Genomic DNA, 19886 nt, shown 5'->3' with positions numbered 1-19886 from the left:
CCAAAGGTTTAGGGCAGTGGCAAGCTCATGGTCAGGTTTATGTTTTAGAAACAAAGATTACTGGGGAGTAACACATAGGACAAATAGGACCAATTGGCGAGGGAAAACATTAGCTTGAAGGCTACTCCAGGGATCTGGGAATGAAGAAACGGGGGTTTGATCTAAGCCAGTGACTGTAGGAATGGAAAAAAAAAAACAGACAGATCTGAATACTTGTTACAGATTTAAATTAGCAAGTTTGAGGCACTAATAAGGAAAGAGAAGACTGCAAGAAGACACCACCATCCCTCCCAGGATGGATGTAACTGCCAATTGCAAAGATAGGGAATGCAGAAATCCCACTATGAAAAAAATTGACCCTTCAACAGTTTTGAAAGCAAGTTACAGGGATGAGCCACAATCTTCACTGTGTAAAATCGCATTTCCGTTTGCGGAATTGCAGAATATCCTGGTGGAGCAGCTGTACCTGTGTGTGGAGTTCCTGTGGAAGTCTGAGAGATATGAGCTCATCGCTGATGTCAACAAACCCATCATTGCGGTCTTTGAGAAGCAGAGAGACTTCAAAGTAGGTGTTCTAAACCCAGGAGTTAGTTCAAATATCCTTCATTACATTGGAGAATTTCTTACAACTTCCAAAAGTAGAAACTCCCTAGTTTTGATGTCAGCATCCTCTTCACGAAACCCTTCACTTCTGGTTTCAGAAATTATCAGATCTCTACTACGACATTCATCGGTCGTATCTGAAAGTTGCAGAGGTGGTGAATTCAGAGAAGCGGCTCTTCGGTCGCTACTATCGTGTGGCATTTTATGGGCAGGTAAGTTTCCTACAAGCAGCATGGCCTCTAAGTTCTGTTAAGTGGTTGACTGATGTTCTTCATTCTCTACAAGACATCTAACTACATGTGCCAACAGATTGAGGGGGTGGAGGTGGAGGTGGGGATGTGTCTAGGTATATTTGAGTGTTTCTCTGAGTGTGAGGGTCTATATGTTTGGCCAAAGGAACATGCTAAATTAAGAAAAAAATGAGCGGAGACCTCCACGGGTCTTGATACAGATTGAGGTAAAACAGTGATTTCGAACTTCTTGGAGAAAGAGGGTACTTCCTCAACACCCTCCTCCTCCAGTTCCCCCCAAAATGTCTAATTAGAGGTTTGCATCATATTTGAAAATGAGATTTAAATGAATATATTTTGGGCAATGAAATCCATAATATTCCAGGAAATAAAGAATTCCTAGGGGCTCTACCATATCAAAGCCATGAACTTTTGACTTTAAAATCATGCATTTTCTTTTCTCCTGCTTTCAAACCATCACTGCTTCTAAGCAGAGCATAATCTGGTTGTTTTGTTTCTTATATTGCAGGTCAATATAATGTCAAAGTGATCTTTCTCAGCTTACTGCATAAACAATGAACAAGACTGAAAATATTAGCAAGCCATAGCATTGTCTTAAAAGCAAAGCGCACTTAGATATTAATTCGGAATGTCTCTGAGTAGTGCTTTAGGTGGGATAAACCCAGACACCATCCAGGCAGGCTTATAACACTAGTATATTTCAGCAGCCATATTTCAGACTGTTATTTTCACGGAGAATCAGTCCATTCTTCTATTTTCACAGTGGTAATGACCCTCAGCCCTCTCGTTTCCTTTTTTTTCTCCCCTCACGTAAGGCACAGTTTCACATGGCTTCTTTTTCTCCTCAGAATCTTTTAAGGCTGCAAACAAACGTGTCAAATCCAGCATGGTCATTCTAGATCACTTCCCACTTAAGTCTTTTGGAAAATATATATTGAAGTCTTTTGGAAAATATATATTGTCCTCTAATCACCAAAGGCAGCTTAAAAACTAATGTCTGAATTAATAAAGACAGCTGCTCTCTCCCTGGAAAGGAAAATGTCACTGGGCAGCCACTTACCATAAACAAATGAATCCAACCCAGATTTCCCCCACTGCACAGGAGCATCAGGACTGTGGAGACAGTCTACGAAAAGATGCTAAATTTACTCATTTGGGGGTTCCCTGGAAAAGAATCTGACCTATCTGAAGTGATAGTGTATATGGGGGAGATAGAAATGTGAGAATCTGCAGGAGAGGAGGAGAGAGAAAAGGAAATGCTATCTTGCAAATCAGCGATAAACAGAAAATAAATGACTCTTGACCTCAGGGAAACATTAGCAAGAATAATGGCAGAACACCTCATCAGGAAGGGAATGTGGGAGCTGAGGGATTGTAAGGGAAAGGCAAGGGTTTCCTGGGAATGGCCACAGGCTAACTGAGCAGCATGGATGTAGCTCACAGGACGTACGTTCAGCAAACCTAGATTTGAGTTTACAACGCTTCAGGCGATCTTTCTAATGAAAAAGTGATGAATTGCCATTAAGAGTCTGGTCATGAAAAGCAGATTGCCTACCTGATGGTTTCTCCAACCAACATCTAAGATACTGGTTGCTAAACAGGTGGAAACGAAACGATCATGCTCCTTTCCAATGAGATTTTAATGCAGATGTTTACTCTTTTCTTCTTTTGGTCTTGATTGTTCCAGGCTGTGGTAAGTTCTCTCTCTCTCCACTTGCATGCTCTAATAAGCCTCACACTTCCCTCCCTATGGTTTTACTGAACCTTAACTTTTTTGTGCAAATGAACGTTTGAGATAGGTGAGATAATCCTGTTTCCATTCATTTTGGAGTCATCCTGCATTTCTGGGACTAAATTGTGTTTATTCCATTTATCTGAATTACAAAAATGTATCCTTTATTTTTCATATATAATATCTTTCTGCACAAAGGTCGGTGTAGTCTGAAAACCTACATACACACACACACACACACACACACACACACACACACACACAGATAAATATGGGCACCACATATTTGAAATATATGGATAGCAGGCTCAGTATTGGAATTTGCCTGCTCAGTTCAGGCCACCAGAGTTGCAGCTGATTAAGAAGAGCATGGTGGGCAAAATCTCAAAAGTTATAATGGTGGCCATTGGTGGGCACCTTCCCAGGGTCCTGAAAGAACCCTGCCCTTTTCCAAATGAGTATCGTGGAGAAACAGGGCTCTCTCTGTTTGGTGGTGAGCTCTGAGCATTCTCGAAAACGATGGTATTAATTCCCAACATAAATGATGAACAGTGAATTAAACCTTTACCCTGTGAATCACGTTAAGTCTCCTGAGATGCAAAAAGAAGCCGTGTAAGAATTTTAGAGGATGAGCTGAGGGGCAATAACATGCCAAGACCTAAAGCTCTGTGACACAGAATTTTCTCTGTGTTATTTTGAACCATATGAAATTGCCCATAATCAACCTTTTTTTTTACTTACAAAGATGGCAACTTCATGTGGTTCAATGTAATTATTGCTGAGTAAGCTGGAAAAGCAAATTCCTTCAATATCCACACATTGTCCACAGTCAGCTCTGCTTCTCTGACCAATACATACTTTTTTGTAATTCTTTAAAATCCCTTTCCCCCATCCATACTATATCAGTATTTTCTACCTTCATTTGTAAATTTGGGGTCACGTGTCCTTAACTCACCTACTAAAAGAATACTTGGAAACCCCTCTATTAAATAGAATGGGGGAGGTGGTGGGCAATGGGGAAGGATGGGGGAGAGCTACTTTCAAATGTCCTAACTTTGTTCTTTTTGCAGATTCCTCAATAAAGTGTGCTGACTGTGCACCTGACTTTTTGTTTTTAATGCTGCCAGTATTCTCAATTGTCTTTTATTTAAAAGTCCAACCTGACCTTAAAAGGCAAAGTGCCTTGTTAAATCTGCAGACCTGAGGACATGCCTAAGCATGGTACTCTGTAAACTCAAACCCCAGCTGCCTTTGAACAAGGAGAACTAATGGAGGTCATTCTGATAGTCATTTAGAGCCTGTCATCACTGTTCAAATGATATTCAACTACCTGTCCCAAGACACCAAACGGAGAGGGTGAACTACTGTATTCAATGGGAGCAGACGGCGCACATCACTTTATATTTGATGATAAAGAAATAGCAAATAGATTTGCACATCCTCCCAAATGTGTGCAGAATGAAGGTTTCTGAGAAAATCTTGACTATTTCATTAGCATAACCTCCATGGTCAGAAATGATTTTTTTTTATGATGGTACCTTATGTCCTTGTAAAATTCACCTATTAATCCAAATTGATGTCTCACAATCATATTCCGAAGATTGTGGGAATATAACATGCAGTCGGCTCTTTGCCTCCACAAAGGCCTTTGTGTAAATATTTTAGTGTCCCCCGTGGGCTAGTACTTTCACTTTATAGTACTGACTAGAGTAGTTAATATTATGTCTGCAATGAGCCAGACCCTGGAAAACAAGTTGAAAACTGTTCTTTTGTGGCGAGAACTGTAATAAAAACGCAAGTCTTGCATAGCATGGATTTTCTAATGCAACACCTGGCATCATTGACTATGGAAATTTTACACAGAGCAGCCTATATAAAACACCCCTTCAAGTGTCCCTGAAGTATTCATTTCCAGAGTAATGAACCGCCAGTAGTGATCAAACATCAACTGTAATCAATGAAATCCTTAGGCTCTGGTATTTAGCATGAAAGCAAGCAAGTGAATGCTCATTGAATAACTTAAAACATCAGATGGCCCTGGAATGAATTGAGTGAAAAGCCTGGGGGAATTTTATTCTGTTCATCAAAGGATGTAAATTCCATGATTCTCAATCATGCTTACATGGGTATAGATGCACCTCAGAATCTTGATAGAAAAGGGATTGGGGGTAGGAGGAAAGGTGCCTGTGTACTGTGTACAGCCATCATCTCCATGTTGGGGTGTGATACACCCTTCTGGCTCCCCTCCTATATGAAAGTCACTGAGATATATATATATATATATATATATATATATATATATATATATATACACACTAATAATTGGGTTCATATTTGGGTTCATGTTTGTATGAAACCATTTCTCTCTGCATCTGTGAAGTTTTTCTTTTCCTAACATTTAGCTTATTGTGATTTTCTGACCCATCTTTTATACACTAGATTCCTCTTTGGATGCATTCCTTTGTGAACCTTGAATCAGTGGAATATAATAGCAGGGGCACTTATATTTGACATCCCAATAATGATCCAGAGCTATTTCAAGATTCTGAAGTACCTGCAAAAACATCTAAGAAGGAGTCAATAATTTTCATTTTCGGTTTATTGAAGTACATTTTTATCATCATCTGTTGCCTAAAAGTTTCATAATCCATACATGTTACCTACTGACTCAAAGTCCTTGTTTAACTAGGATACATGCTGTTTCGTAACCATGGCAGATCAGGGCGTTTGTTGCCTGGTAAAATGACATTTAAAAAAATAGAACTATGGAAAATGCGCAAGTCATATTTCCTGTTGCCTTGAAATGCAGTCTTCTCATCACTTTGGGGCAAAAGCAAAAGAGAGACTGCCCCTAGGTTTTCATCACCTTGTGTCCCTATTTATAACTCAATTATTTCACGGACAGAGCATTAAACTTCCTTAAGATAGTGTCCTGTGCCTCACTGGGCTTTGCTTTGACTTCCCTGGGTAAAAGATAAGCTCGCATCCCAGCCATTTTCAGAGACTCCATTTCTCTGGCTCCAAAAGCTCTTACACAGTCCCTGTAAGGGATTAAGTGCTATATTCTGCTACACCCGCTCCTTTCTATTCATTTTATAAAATAGTCTCAATAGGTTTATAGCTCCATGTGCTGTAAATAAATTGATTAATTCTAATCACGATTCTTTCTGATCAATCACTTACCAAAATATCAAAATAATCATCAATAGTCCTTTTACAATAAGGAAAAGTGTAGTGCCCAAGTAAGAGAACCCAAAGGTATGTATTTTTAAGCACTCAAAACTCAGTTTAGCTGTTTCCCTGCATATTAGCCAGAACTCAGATTGCTTTGCTGACAGTTTTTTCCTTTATCATTGTCATCACTATCATTCTCCTCATTATAGCTAATACTCACCAATGGCCTTTTGTGTCCTGGACACTGTCCTTAGGGTCTCCTAAGTCTAAGTCTGTATTATTTCCCATCCTCCAGACCAAGGAGTAAGGATGAAAGAAGTCACAGGTCATGATCAAGGCCACAAGGGTCATAGTAACGACAATAAAATACTGCTCTCACCACTCCTTTTCTGCTAAGTCTGGATTCAGAAATTTGTTAGGGGAAAATTTTCACAGTGAAAGTATCTTTGTGCTAGTTTTCACACCATGATGAGAAAATCTTTTCCTGGAACTTGGAGACATTTTTCTCGTTGAAATGGAAGTTGTAAATGTTGCTTCAGCTATTGCCCTGTGGGGATTCTGGTTGATGGCCTCAGAAGTCTTAGTTCTCTTTTGTGTCAGTCTGTCAATTTGAGCCACTAACCTCTGACCTTGAATCAGACAAAACTCCATAAAGACAGCAACAGAAAAAACCTAGCAGGCTGGAAGTCATGTGGGGATAGGGCCAGACCTCACTACCCCTACGAAGTCTAGAAGAATGATAAGGAGAGACTTTTCATGCCTTTAGCATCATACATCACTGTTTTAGCAGTCTGGAGTCAAGGTACTCATAATCAACTGTGTTGGTCTTGAACATTTCTCAAAGAAATTTGTTCAATAAAAACATCTGTATTAAAAGCAATGGAATCTTTTCCAGTTATATTTGGTACAAATATATCCTTTTAAGATGTAGCCCTCTGAGAGCTATCTTATTCATCTGTTTATTCATTCAACTAATGTACAGTGATGTCTCTCTAGAGACCAGGCACTACGTTAAATACTGGACATGCAGTGCTGAACAAGATACTTTCCTGCCTTAAAAAAGCCCAAAGTCAATTAGGGAAACACAAGGAAACAAGCAATTACCTGCTGAACAAGAACTGTGCTGGTGAATGTGCCTTATTCCTTGCCTTCAGTTATAGCCCAATTATGATACAAAGTATACTATTCATGATGGGCAGACTTACATGGATGAAAGTGCTTTACAAGTATAAAGAACCATACAGATGTGAGCTGTCATCATTATTCTTAGATTGCCTCACATTAGCCATGAAAAAAAAAACAGCATTGGAACATTTTACCCATGTTTTTTTACACATAATGAGTAGTTTTTAAATAGCCAAAAATAATTTTAAAAAATGTATAGGTAAGATTTTTTTATGACCTTCAGTATCTTTACTCAGCCCTCAGAAGTCATTTCCTTAAGGTAAACTCTGCAGTCAGAAGATACCAGAGACACTTGGGTTCTTAAACTGCAAACTTACTCCAATATTCTGAGGTCACATTTATTACTCCAATATTCATGAATGTATTTGTAATGCTGCAGATAATGGCACTGTAAACTTACTCCAATATTCTGAGGTCACATTTATTCCAAAGGAAAAATGCCTCTGTGTCTCTTCAGTGAGAAGGAATTATAAAGATTGCCTCAATTATCCGCAATGGAATCTTCCCTTCCCCCTGTTTCAAACCAGGTAAATAAATTAACAGAGGTTAAAACCTACTTGCTCCTATGATATAAAAATGATAACATGGTTACTTTACTACTTTCAATCATAAGGTCTAGCTTTTCAAGAACGTAAGGGATCTATTAGTAAAGTAAATTGAAGGACAAAATTGCACATAGCCAAGTTACATCAGACCCCTGATGAAATATTAAAAATAACAGTACTTGCGAGCATAGCACATGTAATTTCTGTTATGGCTTTTCATCTAAGATGATGTGGGAGGCATATCAACCCATTTAGATACCTTTATCTGCCCTATAGCATTAATATTTCCTATCCTGGTTTCCAAGACTTTCTTAAAAATGATACTGCTCTTTGAAAAATACCGTTGAAAAATACCAAAAAGTACTCCAGACTTTGTGTTCTACACCAGGCTACCACTTGAGGGCATTCTTCCCCTAAAATATATGCAAGCAGGTATTACCAATGATTTCTTCTAATAGAGAAAAATACGTGTAATTTGCTTCGTGAGGCTCTTTGGCCTGACTAGGCAGTATTTACACTAATGACTGATTCTAACATGATACTTTGTTTCCTCCACTCGATTTTTCTCTGAATTTGAATTTTATAGGGTGCTAATCTACGGCTTGGATGACAACCAAAATACTGGCTATAATATTTAAGTAAATGTTTTTTGTTTTGCTCCTTATTTGCAGTTGGAGTTCTCTAATAAACTTGGCGGTTCGCTGTATGTCTTTCATAGGGTTTTTTTGAAGAAGAAGAAGGTAAAGAGTATATTTATAAAGAGCCTAAGCTGACAGGTCTCTCCGAGATTTCCCAAAGACTGCTCAAGCTCTATGCAGATAAATTCGGAGCGGACAATGTGAAGATAATCCAGGACTCCAATAAGGTAGGGGAACATCAAGATTCATGCAACTGCAAAGAACTAACTACATTTTTTTTTCTCTCTTAACTACATTCATTCATGTTTTAAATTTCTGCCTGAATTTGCAAAGTAAACTACCTAAACTATTTTGAGCGTTTCGGTTGTTTATTGGTCGATGGATTGGTGACTGGGGAGGGGAGTGTCAAAAACCTTGTACATGTTTATTTGAGTAACTTTTAGGTAACCTTAGAAACAACTTACTAAACCCTAAATCACTCCCATAGGTTGTTCGCATTTGAGTAGCAACCAAAGGGTTAAAGTAATTGGGCCCAATGGTGGACTGGGAGGAAAGAGCAAAAAAGTATTTATTTAGTCATGAAGGTCTTCCTGGAGGAGCTTTCGTCCAAGTCACACAGGGAAAGCTTGGGGCTGGGGCCTCCCTGAACAGCTCATTCTTGGTTGGGCGATGCTTCACAGAGAGAGTGATGTTTGAGCTGGGGATTGTAGGGTGAGAAGGTGTTCTCTGGAAGCGTTCTAAAAGCTGGCACATGCAGTGACAGGAGGAATTCAAGGGAGAGGTGTGTTTAGAGAACGGCAGGTCTTTGAAACATAGATTGTATAGAAGAGTGTGGCAGAGGTGGAACTAGAAAAGCTGGTTTGCACCCAACTGTATTGACCTCTATTAGGCCCAGAAAAGGCCTTTTTTTTCCTTTCCCTCTTTTGCAATGCTAGTATTTGGAGGGGTCTGGGCATGAGATTAGATTTGCTGGATCTGGACAGAAATTGTTAAAATGTGTTCATCATTCTTAGCTTGAAAGGTACAAACCTCTTCCCCATAAAGAAGGACAGAGCTAGAACCGCGGTCATGGTCGCCCTCCTACATGGAAAGTAGAAACAATTCCTAGCAGTGAGAGAAGTGCCAATTTTGGTGTCAGGACAACTGTTGTCTTCATCCCGCCATGCTGCCACTTATCAGGTGGCGATCCATCTTGGAGAAGCTGGGTGGTCACTCGGAGTCTCCATGTTTTAATCTGTGAAATGGTTACAGTTACACCCATCTTACAGTGCCATTATCTGCAGCATTACAAATAAATTCATGAGCTTCCTCCAATCTCTGGAATTGGATAAACAGTGGATGGGTGAACGGATGGAGAAAGTTGAAAGAAGCCTGAAAATTCTTCAAGGAATCATTAGCAAAGAGGCCGAGGCTCATCTCTCCCTCCTTGAAGGAAAGCAAGAGCCATTGCCTGGCTTTGTGGGGAGACCCCAAGCCTGTCTTCCTTGCTGTTTGTCAAGCCTATTCACCAAAGCTGAGTTCGTTTTAAAAATTACATAGAATGACTTATTGCAGATTAGAGAAGGAATTCGAGAAATCGAAAATAAAAATATTTGCAGTCGTGCGATAGGTCATCAGTTAATCTGCTAAACAGACCAGGAACCTCCTTTCACAGTACAAGCCCACAGCCGATGGTCCCAGTCTAGGTACACGACTGAATCGTAGAGGAACAGAGAGATATATTTCTACTCTCAACAAGCTTGATTCAGCACAAAGGTGAAGATATTCAGTACAGAAGAGAAAGAAAATAAAAGGTTAAATAGTACGTCATAGCCAAGTACTTATGTTTCAAAGAGCCCCAGCTACTTGGCAAGCTGGCTTCCTGCTGCCTCTGCCACCACCTGGCTGCTTGACCACAGTCCAGCCAGCTACTCTTTTGGGCTTTCCGTTCACCCAGCTCTCACATGATGTGATGGGCCTTTCTTCTCTGAGAGGGGCAGCTCAGGATGCCAAGCTGGGGGGATACAGGGTTCCCCACCTTTCTTTCAGAAGCACTTCACGGCTCACTGCTCTTTCTCTGCCCATAATGTGTTGAAACAGGTAAACCCCAAGGATTTGGACCCCAAATACGCCTACATCCAGGTGACCTATGTCACGCCGTTCTTTGAGGAAAAGGAAATAGAGGACCGGAAGACAGACTTTGAAATGCACCACAACATCAACCGCTTTGTCTTTGAGACGCCCTTCACGCCGTCAGGCAAGAAGCACGGTGGCGTGGAGGAACAGTGCAAGCGGAGGACGGTCCTGACAAGTAGGTGCTGGCCCCCGAGCACGTGCTCCCACGCAGGGCCCTCGCTTAGGCCGGATTCGCGGAAATCAAGACACTTCGATCTTGCAGACAAGTACCCAAAGTGTGCTGACTTGGAAATGTTTGCCAGGAACATTTCTTTATTTTCTTTCAAGACAGAGACCCTTGACAAGTCAACCAAAACAGAAACTATCACAGGGTCACTTTACCCACCTCTTCCCTTTAGACCGTAGAGTGGTGAAGGTCCTGGTGTCTTGGGAAAGGCACTCTGAGCTTTCCTCTCCTCTCTCCCTGAAACTACCCCCCAGTTACTGCAGCGTTAGCCACTCTCGGAATTGTGTGCCTTGGGGCAAGATTCTCAACCACTGTGGAATTCAGGTTCCTCATCTGTGAAATGAATGCAGAGGGTTTTCCTCCAGCATCCCTTCCAGTACTATCTAGATCTACCCTATGAGCTGGTCTTCCCTTCATTCCACAAACATTCGATAAGTGCCTGTAGGTGTCGGGCATTGTTCTGACAATTCAAATAAATAAAACACAATTCTTGCCTTCAAGGCGCTCACCATCTGGTAGGAGAGAGAACCAAGTAAAGCAAGAATTTCAGGAGAGCCCAGCGTGAGAAATGAACTGGGAACCCAGCAGAGGGGGACTTAGGGCAGGCTGAGGGGAAAAATGAGCGCAGGCATCTGAATGAAGGAGACCCAAGCCACCTTCAAAGGTGAGCAGTCCTAGATTCTATAGTAGATACGTGGGTAGCAGCCACACCCAAACTATGCGAAAACATTCCCCTTCAGTAAACTTTTCCAGAACTTGCATAATTCAAAAAAAAAACTAGAACAAAGCTATTATAGTATATGCTATTCAGTATCTAGTGAAGCATTCTTGACTGTGATTTAGTGTAGTTTTTATTTGAATTACAAGTTGTGGTGGAAGCTATCATCTTTTCAGTGTTTAGAGACTCTATAGGTCTAGTCCAGCCTCGGCAATGAGGACATGTTGGCTAGTGAAGCGTGGGAGAACGAGCCAGGGGAAAGTAGCTGGGCTCCTAAGAGGTATATGGGAGCATGGAACATAGGAAAAAAAATAACTCACATACACAGAAAACATGCAGGATGGAATGGTCTGTGTGCAAAGAAAAGACACAGGATCGTCCTTTCAAGAGAACCCTTGACTCTTCACTAACCCTCGACCTTGAAATGCTCTTGTATTGCTTTTGTGCAGCGAGTCACTTGTTCCCCTACGTGAAGAAGAGGATCCAGGTCATCAGCCAGTCGAGCACAGAACTGAATCCCATTGAAGTGGCGATTGACGAGATGTCCAAGAAAGTTTCCGAGCTTAATCAGCTTTGCACGATGGAAGAAGTGGACATGATCAGACTGCAGCTCAAACTCCAAGGGAGCGTCAGCGTGAAGGTAAGCATCGCCCGGAGCTGAGATACTCATGGCCAGTGGAACCTGGTACAAAATGCCCCTTGGGGCTTCCCTGGTGGCGCAGTGGTTGGGAGTCCGCCTGCCGACGCAGGGGACGCGGGTTCGTGCCCCGGTCCGGGAGGATCCCGCATGCCGCGGAGCGGCTGGGCCCGTGAGCCGTGGCCGCTGACCCTGTGCGTCCGGAGCCTGTGCTCCGCGGCGGGAGAGGCCGCGGCAGTGAGAGGCCCGCGTACCGCAAAAAAAAAAAAAATGCCCCTTGAAATTTTTTGACAAAGGGTATAAGAGACATTTTTCTGTTTGTGGTACCATTCAACACCTTTATCTGAGCCTTTAAAATTTTGTTGCCTTGTGAATGCCCATTGATGGTGCCAAACAACTAGAGATAAGCCTTTCTTAGGTTTAGCTGAAATAAAATTTCTTCTTCCTCAACCATCCTTTCTCATCTGCTCTGCATAAACTGTGTTCTATATTCTAACAAATAATTAGTAAATGAGTAAGCATGGCTCTCCTGTAAGTCTCTGTCATGAAAAGCCTTATAAAACTGTTCAAAAACAAAACTTTTTAAAATGTTTATTAGTTCATAAAATGTGCATCAGTATTTATCTGACTGTCAGGGTCTTGAGAGGAAGCAGAGGGCCTGTTCACAGTGGGTGACTGAAGAAAACGTAACAAATGACTCTTTGAAAAATGTACAAGAAGGGGCTTCTCTGGTGGCGCAGTGGTTGAGAGTCTGCCTGCCGATGCAGGGAACACGGGTTCGTGCCCTGGTCCGGGAGGATCCCACATGCCGCAGAGCGGCTGGGCCCGTGAGCCATGGCCACTGAGCCTGCCTGTCTGGAGCCTGTGCTCCGCAACGGGAGAGGCCCACGTACCGCAAAAAAAAAAAAAAGTACAAGCTGTATTTAGGAAAACCAAAGAGGGCAGGCACCGGGGCGTAAGACTGAGGGGCTGTCACCCTCCCCAGACCTGAAGACTCAGGGGAGAGAAGAGTTAGTGGAAGCAGGGAGAGAGCAGGGAGAGCCAGCTGATGACAGACAGACAGACAGATAGACATGTTCTGTGCTGGAGGATTGCAAGGAAGAAGCCCTGGACCTAAATAAGCCCTGACAGGACTGAGACTAGGGTGAGGCGAGTGAGGCTTTTCCTTGGGCATAAAATTAAGGGAGCATCAAAACACTCAGTAACCAAGATAAAATTATATTTTAATGCAATATTTTTAAAAATCAAAAATAACTTCAAAAATCCATATTGAACAAAGTATTAAAATTTTAAATAAAGGCAAGTCAGTAACAGTGCCACACAGAGCTATGCGGGAGCCTGAGGCAAAAAGAAAACTCAGTACTGTTGATCCTGATACTAATCTGGCTCTCCTCTTCCCCGCCCACCTCTTGTCTGTATCCCATGGCTGACTCAAAATAATAATAATACATGTTTAAAAGCCAGAAAGTAAAAGAACCATTGCTATACTCCAAACGGGACAGCTTCCCTCAGCACATAGCTGAGCAGAGAAAGGTGGAGTTGCATCTGGAGAGACAGAGGAAAGCACTCTGTACTCACTCTACCACACTGGCAATACTTGGTAGGCAAAGCCATCTGAAGATGCCTCAGATACAGCACTGGCTTCCTTCTTCTTTTACCTTGTTCCTTCCAAGCCCCACAGTCACATGCAAAGACTGTTAAGCCCTGAAGAACATAGACGCCTTCACTAATGAGAGCCTACGCATGCCTGTGAGCGTGAAGAGGACTTGGCACTGTGCCTTCATTCAGCAAATCTAAAAAGTCCCTTTTGGACCCCAGTCTCAGCCAGACTTTCGAGGGAGATGCAATAAAGCAGTGATTCCCAGGGCGCTGCCTAGATCGCGACCACTGTGAAATGTCTCTTATTAATAGCTATGTGTTTGCTTGAACGTTTGTAGGGAAAAAACTAGCACGGCAAACATTTGATTTCACGGATGTTACATTTATTTAAGTAAATCAAGGTGAGTCTAGTTTTCAAGGTTATTAAGAAAATAACAGTGCTAACAGAATGAGGATGTGGCCAAATGTGACATGGTGCACACAGGACTGAAGTTGAGGAAGGATGACAATGAAGTGTGGAATTCAGATGCCTCCTTTTAGTAGCTCATTGACCAGTTGAGAGACAGCAGATGAGACCGATAACAAATGAGTAGACTACAAGGCAATGTGAGAGAACTGAGGGGCCACACGATGGGTGCTACTCCTTCCAGCCTTGGAGAAGGCTCCGTGGAGGAGGTGGGACCATCCTCTTCCAATTCTCTCCTCCCCAATAGGTTAACGCCGGGCCGATGGCCTATGCACGGGCTTTTCTTGAAGAAACCAATGCAAAGAAATACCCTGACAACCAAGTGAAGCTTCTGAAGGCAATCTTCAGGTAAGCTTTTCTTTGTTGGGCTGTTCTTCCTTGAATCCCTTGAGACAGGGAGTCATGAATGAACGCCCCAGGAAGCCACCTGACCGACCCTCTTCTCGGTGGCAGAGTGTATCAGCAGCCTGACTTTGAGTTGCCACTTTCTCTGGCTGTTAATTTGCTTATTGCTGTCACTAAAGGCAGTTTGCAGATGTGTGTGGGCAGGCCCTGGATGTGAATGAGCGCCTCATCAAGGAGGACCAGCTGGAGTACCAGGAGGAACTGAGATCCCATTATAAGGACATGCTCAGCGAACTCTCAGCAATCATGAGTGAGCAGGTGAGGCTTCCCCTGGGGCAGCCCGAGCGGTCCATGCATAGAAAGTGCCCATTTTATCCCCAGTGCCAGAAGGACCGGAAAGAGTCTCTTTGTTTTCCTGCTGCTGAAATCCCTGTACTTTCCTGAACACCATGTTGCTGAGCTGTTCTCTCCCCCATGCACAACATCCCCTGTCTCAAAGGAGAGGGATCAGGTTGGAGAAAAATCTGTAGGAAAAGAAGATGAGATGAGAACCCAGTTGCTGTCCATAGTTTTCAGAGATGTTTATCCAAACAATGTGTGTTGGTTTTCTAGAACAGTTGATGCCTGTTACACACCAAGAACATTGGTGGCATTCCAGCTAGAGTTTGCTGCCACTCCCAACACCCCTGATTCAGGACCTTACAATCCCCAGGCTGGGATGTGGAGTTCCACAGTTCTGCCACTAGGGGTCTCTGCATCATACTCAGGAAGAACACCAGGACTAGGGTCCTGGGCTTTTAATGGTCAAGGCTACCTCTGGAAAATATGCAGAAGTGGGATAAAAGCCAACCCCACACCCCACAAGCAAGTCATCCATGATTTCTGACATGTATTCAGTATGTTCTGTAAGACTGTGCACAAAATGTGGACATTCAATAATCACAGTACTTTTGGGGATACTGAGAATCGAGCGACCGAAAGCCAACTTCTGCTTTTTTTGGCCCGCTTCCCAGCGTCCGTCAACCCTCACACTCTACCTGGACATCTCATCACCCATGGTCCCCTCAAGGAGTTAGATGTGTTCTTTCCAGAACAACTGAGGGGGAGAACTTGAGCTAACCTCCCAATACTGCTTCATGCACAGTAGCCATTCACTAAATATTAGTTCCCTTTCCTTTCCTTAAATGGCCTAGCACTATAACAAAACATGAAATGTGTCATATTTTTCTACTTTTCCATCTCCTTCTGCCTGCATTTTAAATTCTCCATAGCAGTTAGAGAAAGAAATGGTTAATTGACTTACGTTGCAAAGAAAACAATCTCCCTGGATAGGATTGCTAGTGGAAGTATTGGTTTGGAATTTTTCAGGGGTAATGGGAATTAAATACTCAGGAACAACGCCTTAACAGCATGGGAAATCATAAATCGGAGAATGAAACAAAAAGAATAAACAGTGGATCTGAAAGGGGGAATAAGTGGCAAAGAAATGCTTGTTTCCAACTGTAAATTGCATCTGACCTTGAAACTTTGGGCAAAAATGCTTTTCTCTTTTTTTCCTGGCAGCTCTGTCGTGGTCCATGTTTATACAGCTTCTGTTCCTCTGTGTCTAGTATTTCCCTCAGTACTGTAAGCAAGAGCGGTATGTTTTTCTTTCCTTATGTCTACTCTGTCCTTTGTGGCCTTCTGGTCTACCTCTTCATTTTTCCCAGACGCCTCCATAGTGACTAGTGTTCTCTAGATGTTTACTTAATTAGAACAACTTTATTTCTATTTCAAGGTAGGTCAGTATGAAAATTAAAAAGCCTACTAAAATGAAAAAGCTAAAGTTAACAACTTAGCTTTTAAAAGGAAAACGTATATTCTGTCAACTTCTGAAATACATTTGAGCTCATTTGTATCCAAAACAAAGATTCATTATACCTCCAAGTGCTAAAACAACATTACAAAGACAAGGACCAGGTGATTAAGAGGAGAGAAAAATAATTTCTTTTCCAGAAAACCTTTGCTAAGAGAAGCAAAATGTGACTCTGTGCTTTGTAGAAACTGATGCAAAGAAAAGAAACTTATGCATTACACGGGTCCTGTTATTTAGTAAAAGAAACAGATCTGTTGGCAGGAAAGACAAACTTTCTCCTGGTCCCGAGCTTCTATGGGGATTTGTCACATAGGTTTTTATGTATGGCACAATGACTACAACATTCACGATACCCTAAGAAAAAAGTTTTCCAGGCTTCCCCGGTGGCACAGTGGTTGAGAGTCCGCCTGCCGATGCAGGGGACGCGGGTTCGTGCCCCGGTCCGGGAAGATCCCACATGCCGCGGAGTGGCTGGGCCTGTGAGCCATGGCCGCTGAGCCTGCACGTCCGGAGCCTGTGCTCCGCAACGGGAGAGGTCACAACAGTGAGAGGCCCGCGTACCACAGAAAAAAAAAAAAAAGTTTTCCTTAAAAACGATTTACTCTATTATGTGGCCATTCCACATTTCTACCTTAGATTAAAATGAGGACAAAATATTAACTTCTAACTCTGTAGAGGATATTCTAAATTAACTACTTAATTGACGATTATCAATCATAAATTTAAATTAACCGTAGCAAAACTCTAAGTCATCTACAGCAAAATAAGCTATTTTCATGACAACCATTGATAAGTGTTTTGAGTTGGTTGTAATGTCAGAAATAGCTAGCAAAGGATAGGTGTCCTTAAAGTCCAAAATATTTTTTAAAAACTGGGTATTTATCTCAGTTCAGATTTATAACAAAAAAAATGTGTTTGCTTCTTTTCTCAATTTTTTAATAAAGCATTTGACCATAATGTTTGGGTTTGAACTCTAGCAGAGGGAAGGGTAGTCAAATTTTAGCATAACCCTGTAATGCATGAATGAACCATCATCTTTAATGTATGAATACCTTTACATACCTAGATACTCATCCACATATTCTGGAAACAGGTACATATATAATAACAGTAGAAGAGAGAAATTCTACCATAAAACTTTTAAAACACAGAAACAGAGTTAGAATGGATAGACAAACATAGAAATAGAAAAACAGAAATAGAATTGATTATGCAGTTCACTCCAAGAGTGTCCAGAAAAGTCTTAGCTAAAAGGCTAAGACTGAAGCCACTACTTAGTGAAAGAACCTTCAGTATAAGGAGAGAGATGAAGCCGGATTCAGTGGATGCTAGTGTGTAAAATGGAGATGTGGCGATGGAACAGCTTCAGCTGCTGAAGTGACAGGCAGGCAGTAATTACCTTTACAGGCAGTCAGAATGCCGCACTATTTTATAAACAGCCAAAATCCATAAAAGCCTCCTTTGATGGAGGCCAAAGTAATACATGTAACTATTGGATGAAGCGTAAGATGCTGATTTGTTTCAACATTTAGAAGGATGACAGCATAGTGAAGTCAACGCTGGTAATGGATATCAAATAGAAAATACAGGGAAAGGAACACATCTACTCTGTTAAAGTGCCAAGCAGGCGAGATCCAAAGGCATGTTGCTTTTAGAATTTCTTTTGATACATTGTTGGCCAGTTTATTTAAGCAGAACTTGAGACATTGATCAAAAGGAGAACTTATTGGTAGTATAGGATACATGGATGCCAGGTGCTTGGTGGGGACAGAGCGACCATTCCATCCCATAAGAGTAGTAGAGCTAAAGCATGGTAATGCAGGAAGTTAGTGGGAAAATTGTCATAACCAAGAATTTTAAATATTAATTAAGTCTCTTCTGCACAGAGATTTTAGAGGTGCCTGGGGTTTCTGTGATTGTTATTGTGTTCACATATCATTATTTGAACAGATCTGACAGGAGAGTGTGATTTAGGCATATTAACATTATTTTCAAAAGTAAAATCAGGTCAAGGTATATTTTTTCCTTGTATTAAAGTTCCATTAATGCAAACATTTAAATGAGGCTTCAGCTGTTTCCCTTTGGGGGCAGATTTTGCCCATACAGTTTACCAACTTTGCAAATAAAATAAAATTCCAGAATTAATCAAACACATTCATAAGGTTCATTCAGACATTCACAAATATATATCTGGGGCTTCCCTGGTGGCGCAGTGGTTGAGAGTCCGCCTGCCGATGCAGGGGACGCGGGTTCGTGCCCCGGTCTGGGACGATCCCATGTGCCGCGGAGCGGCTGGGCCCGTGAGCCATGGCCACTGCGCCTGCGCGTCCGGAGCCTGTGCTCCGCAACGGGAGAGGCCACAACAGTGAGAGGCCCGCGTACCGCAAAAAAAAAAAAAAAAAAAAAATATATATATATATATATATATATACATATATATATATATATATATATATATATATGAGAGTTGAAGAGTATCGGAAAGCTACTTTAAATCTGGTCAACATGGCTGAGACATGGGCTGGGAAAAAATTCTTCAGATCTGCTTTGATAAGTGCATTTTTCAACATTTGCAGATTTCCTGTAGGGAATTTTAAAAAATCACTGTTCTGGGTTTAATTTTGTGTTTGGAGATATTAACACAGACTTCTCTGTCATCATTTTGTTTTGTCACATATGTTTTGTCCTGTCCCAAGATTACGTACCAGGACGGCCCATCAAAGCGAGGAGTGGAGCAAACTTGCACTCGAGTAATTAACAAGGCGGCTCCCTCTCTGTCTCACCCAGTGCAGAAGTTTGAGGGAGAGTCTGCAACGTCAGACACGCCTCCAAGAGAACTCTGAATTTGCAGCTAATCTCGGGGAAGAGAAAGATACATTTAATTTATTTGAAGTTTTTATGGTGTTCATATTTTTTGTTTTTACCTCGCTAGCTTGAGAATTTTGCCAGCCTCCAGATTTGCACATTTCTTACATCCTTTTTCTTTGAGCAGCGTCGATCAAGCCAAGCTGAATATTTGCTATGAAATTCCAATGAATGTGTAGCTCAAAAGCCGACTGTAAGTTTGCTATCGGCTACATTATGTTCCATACCCAGTCCTCGTACACATATTTTAAAGGTCAAAGTGAATGTTTTTTAACATTTGAGCATATTTCAGATGTAAATAGAAGATTGTAAAATATATGGTTTTTACCAAATTAAAAAAACTTTTTAGTTAATACTTATGACAGTGCTAAAACTATATGAATAACATTTCAGATACCATTATATTAAAATATTTGTGTATGTGTACAAAAATGTTGATAAATACTAATCTTTAAAGTTTGTGGAGTTTCTTTATTTGTAATATATGTGCTCTTAAAAGCAATGAGATGTGAAATTATGGAAGCCTTTTGTTGTTAATAGAAATAAAAAATACAGTTACTTTGCATTTGGTTTCCTCTTGAAGAGTGGGCAAGTTGCTACTAAAAGTGGATCATGGGACTGGGCCTCTGCTGAATGCAATCCTACTCACAGCGTTTTCTGTTTGTTTCGTTTTGGGGGTTTTTGTTTTTGTTTTATTCTTTTTCAAATTCTTTTCCCAATTAGGTTATTAGAGAATATTAAACAGAGTTCCCTGTGGTATACAGTAGGTCTTTGTTGGTTATCCATTTTAAATATAGCAGTGTGTACATGTCAAGCCCAAACTCCCTAACTATCCCTCCTCCCCAACCTTCTCCCTGCAGGTAACCATAGTTCGTTCTCTAAGCCTATTTCTGTTTTATAAATAAGTTCATTTGTATCATGTTTTTTAGATT

At 41.4% G+C, this 19886-nt stretch overlaps 1 protein-coding gene across 13 annotated transcripts in view; it reads left to right on the top strand.

Annotated features, from left to right (window-relative positions):
* The window catches only part of DOCK10 (dedicator of cytokinesis 10), a 281482-nt gene extending 261963 nt beyond the window's left edge, over window positions 1–19519 (top strand). For 9 of the 13 annotated variants that reach the window (XM_004262638.3, XM_033426521.2, XM_004262637.3 and 6 more), the window contains 8 exons: window positions 443–565; window positions 702–815; window positions 8209–8355; window positions 10208–10418; window positions 11637–11827; window positions 14137–14237; window positions 14414–14552; window positions 18786–19519. In XM_004262638.3, the coding sequence (XP_004262686.1) occupies window positions 443–565; window positions 702–815; window positions 8209–8355; window positions 10208–10418; window positions 11637–11827; window positions 14137–14237; window positions 14414–14552; window positions 18786–18932 (1173 nt within the window). In that variant the 3' untranslated portion in view covers window positions 18933–19519. Of the gene's footprint in view, window positions 1–442; window positions 566–701; window positions 816–8208; window positions 8356–10207; window positions 10419–11636; window positions 11828–14136; window positions 14238–14413; window positions 14553–15797; window positions 15874–18785 lie in introns of those variants that run through there. The other 4 variants (XM_049711902.1, XM_033426500.2, XM_033426485.2 and 1 more) reach the window with 2 other exon arrangements.
* The last annotated feature ends 367 nt before the right edge of the window (window positions 19520–19886 follow it).

Source organism: Orcinus orca, chromosome 7 (assembly GCF_937001465.1).
Source record: "Orcinus orca chromosome 7, mOrcOrc1.1, whole genome shotgun sequence".
Classification (NCBI taxonomy): domain Eukaryota; kingdom Metazoa; phylum Chordata; class Mammalia; order Artiodactyla; family Delphinidae; genus Orcinus; species Orcinus orca.
Note: the sequence above shows the minus strand (reverse complement) of the source record. Positions and strands in the feature narration are given on the sequence as shown.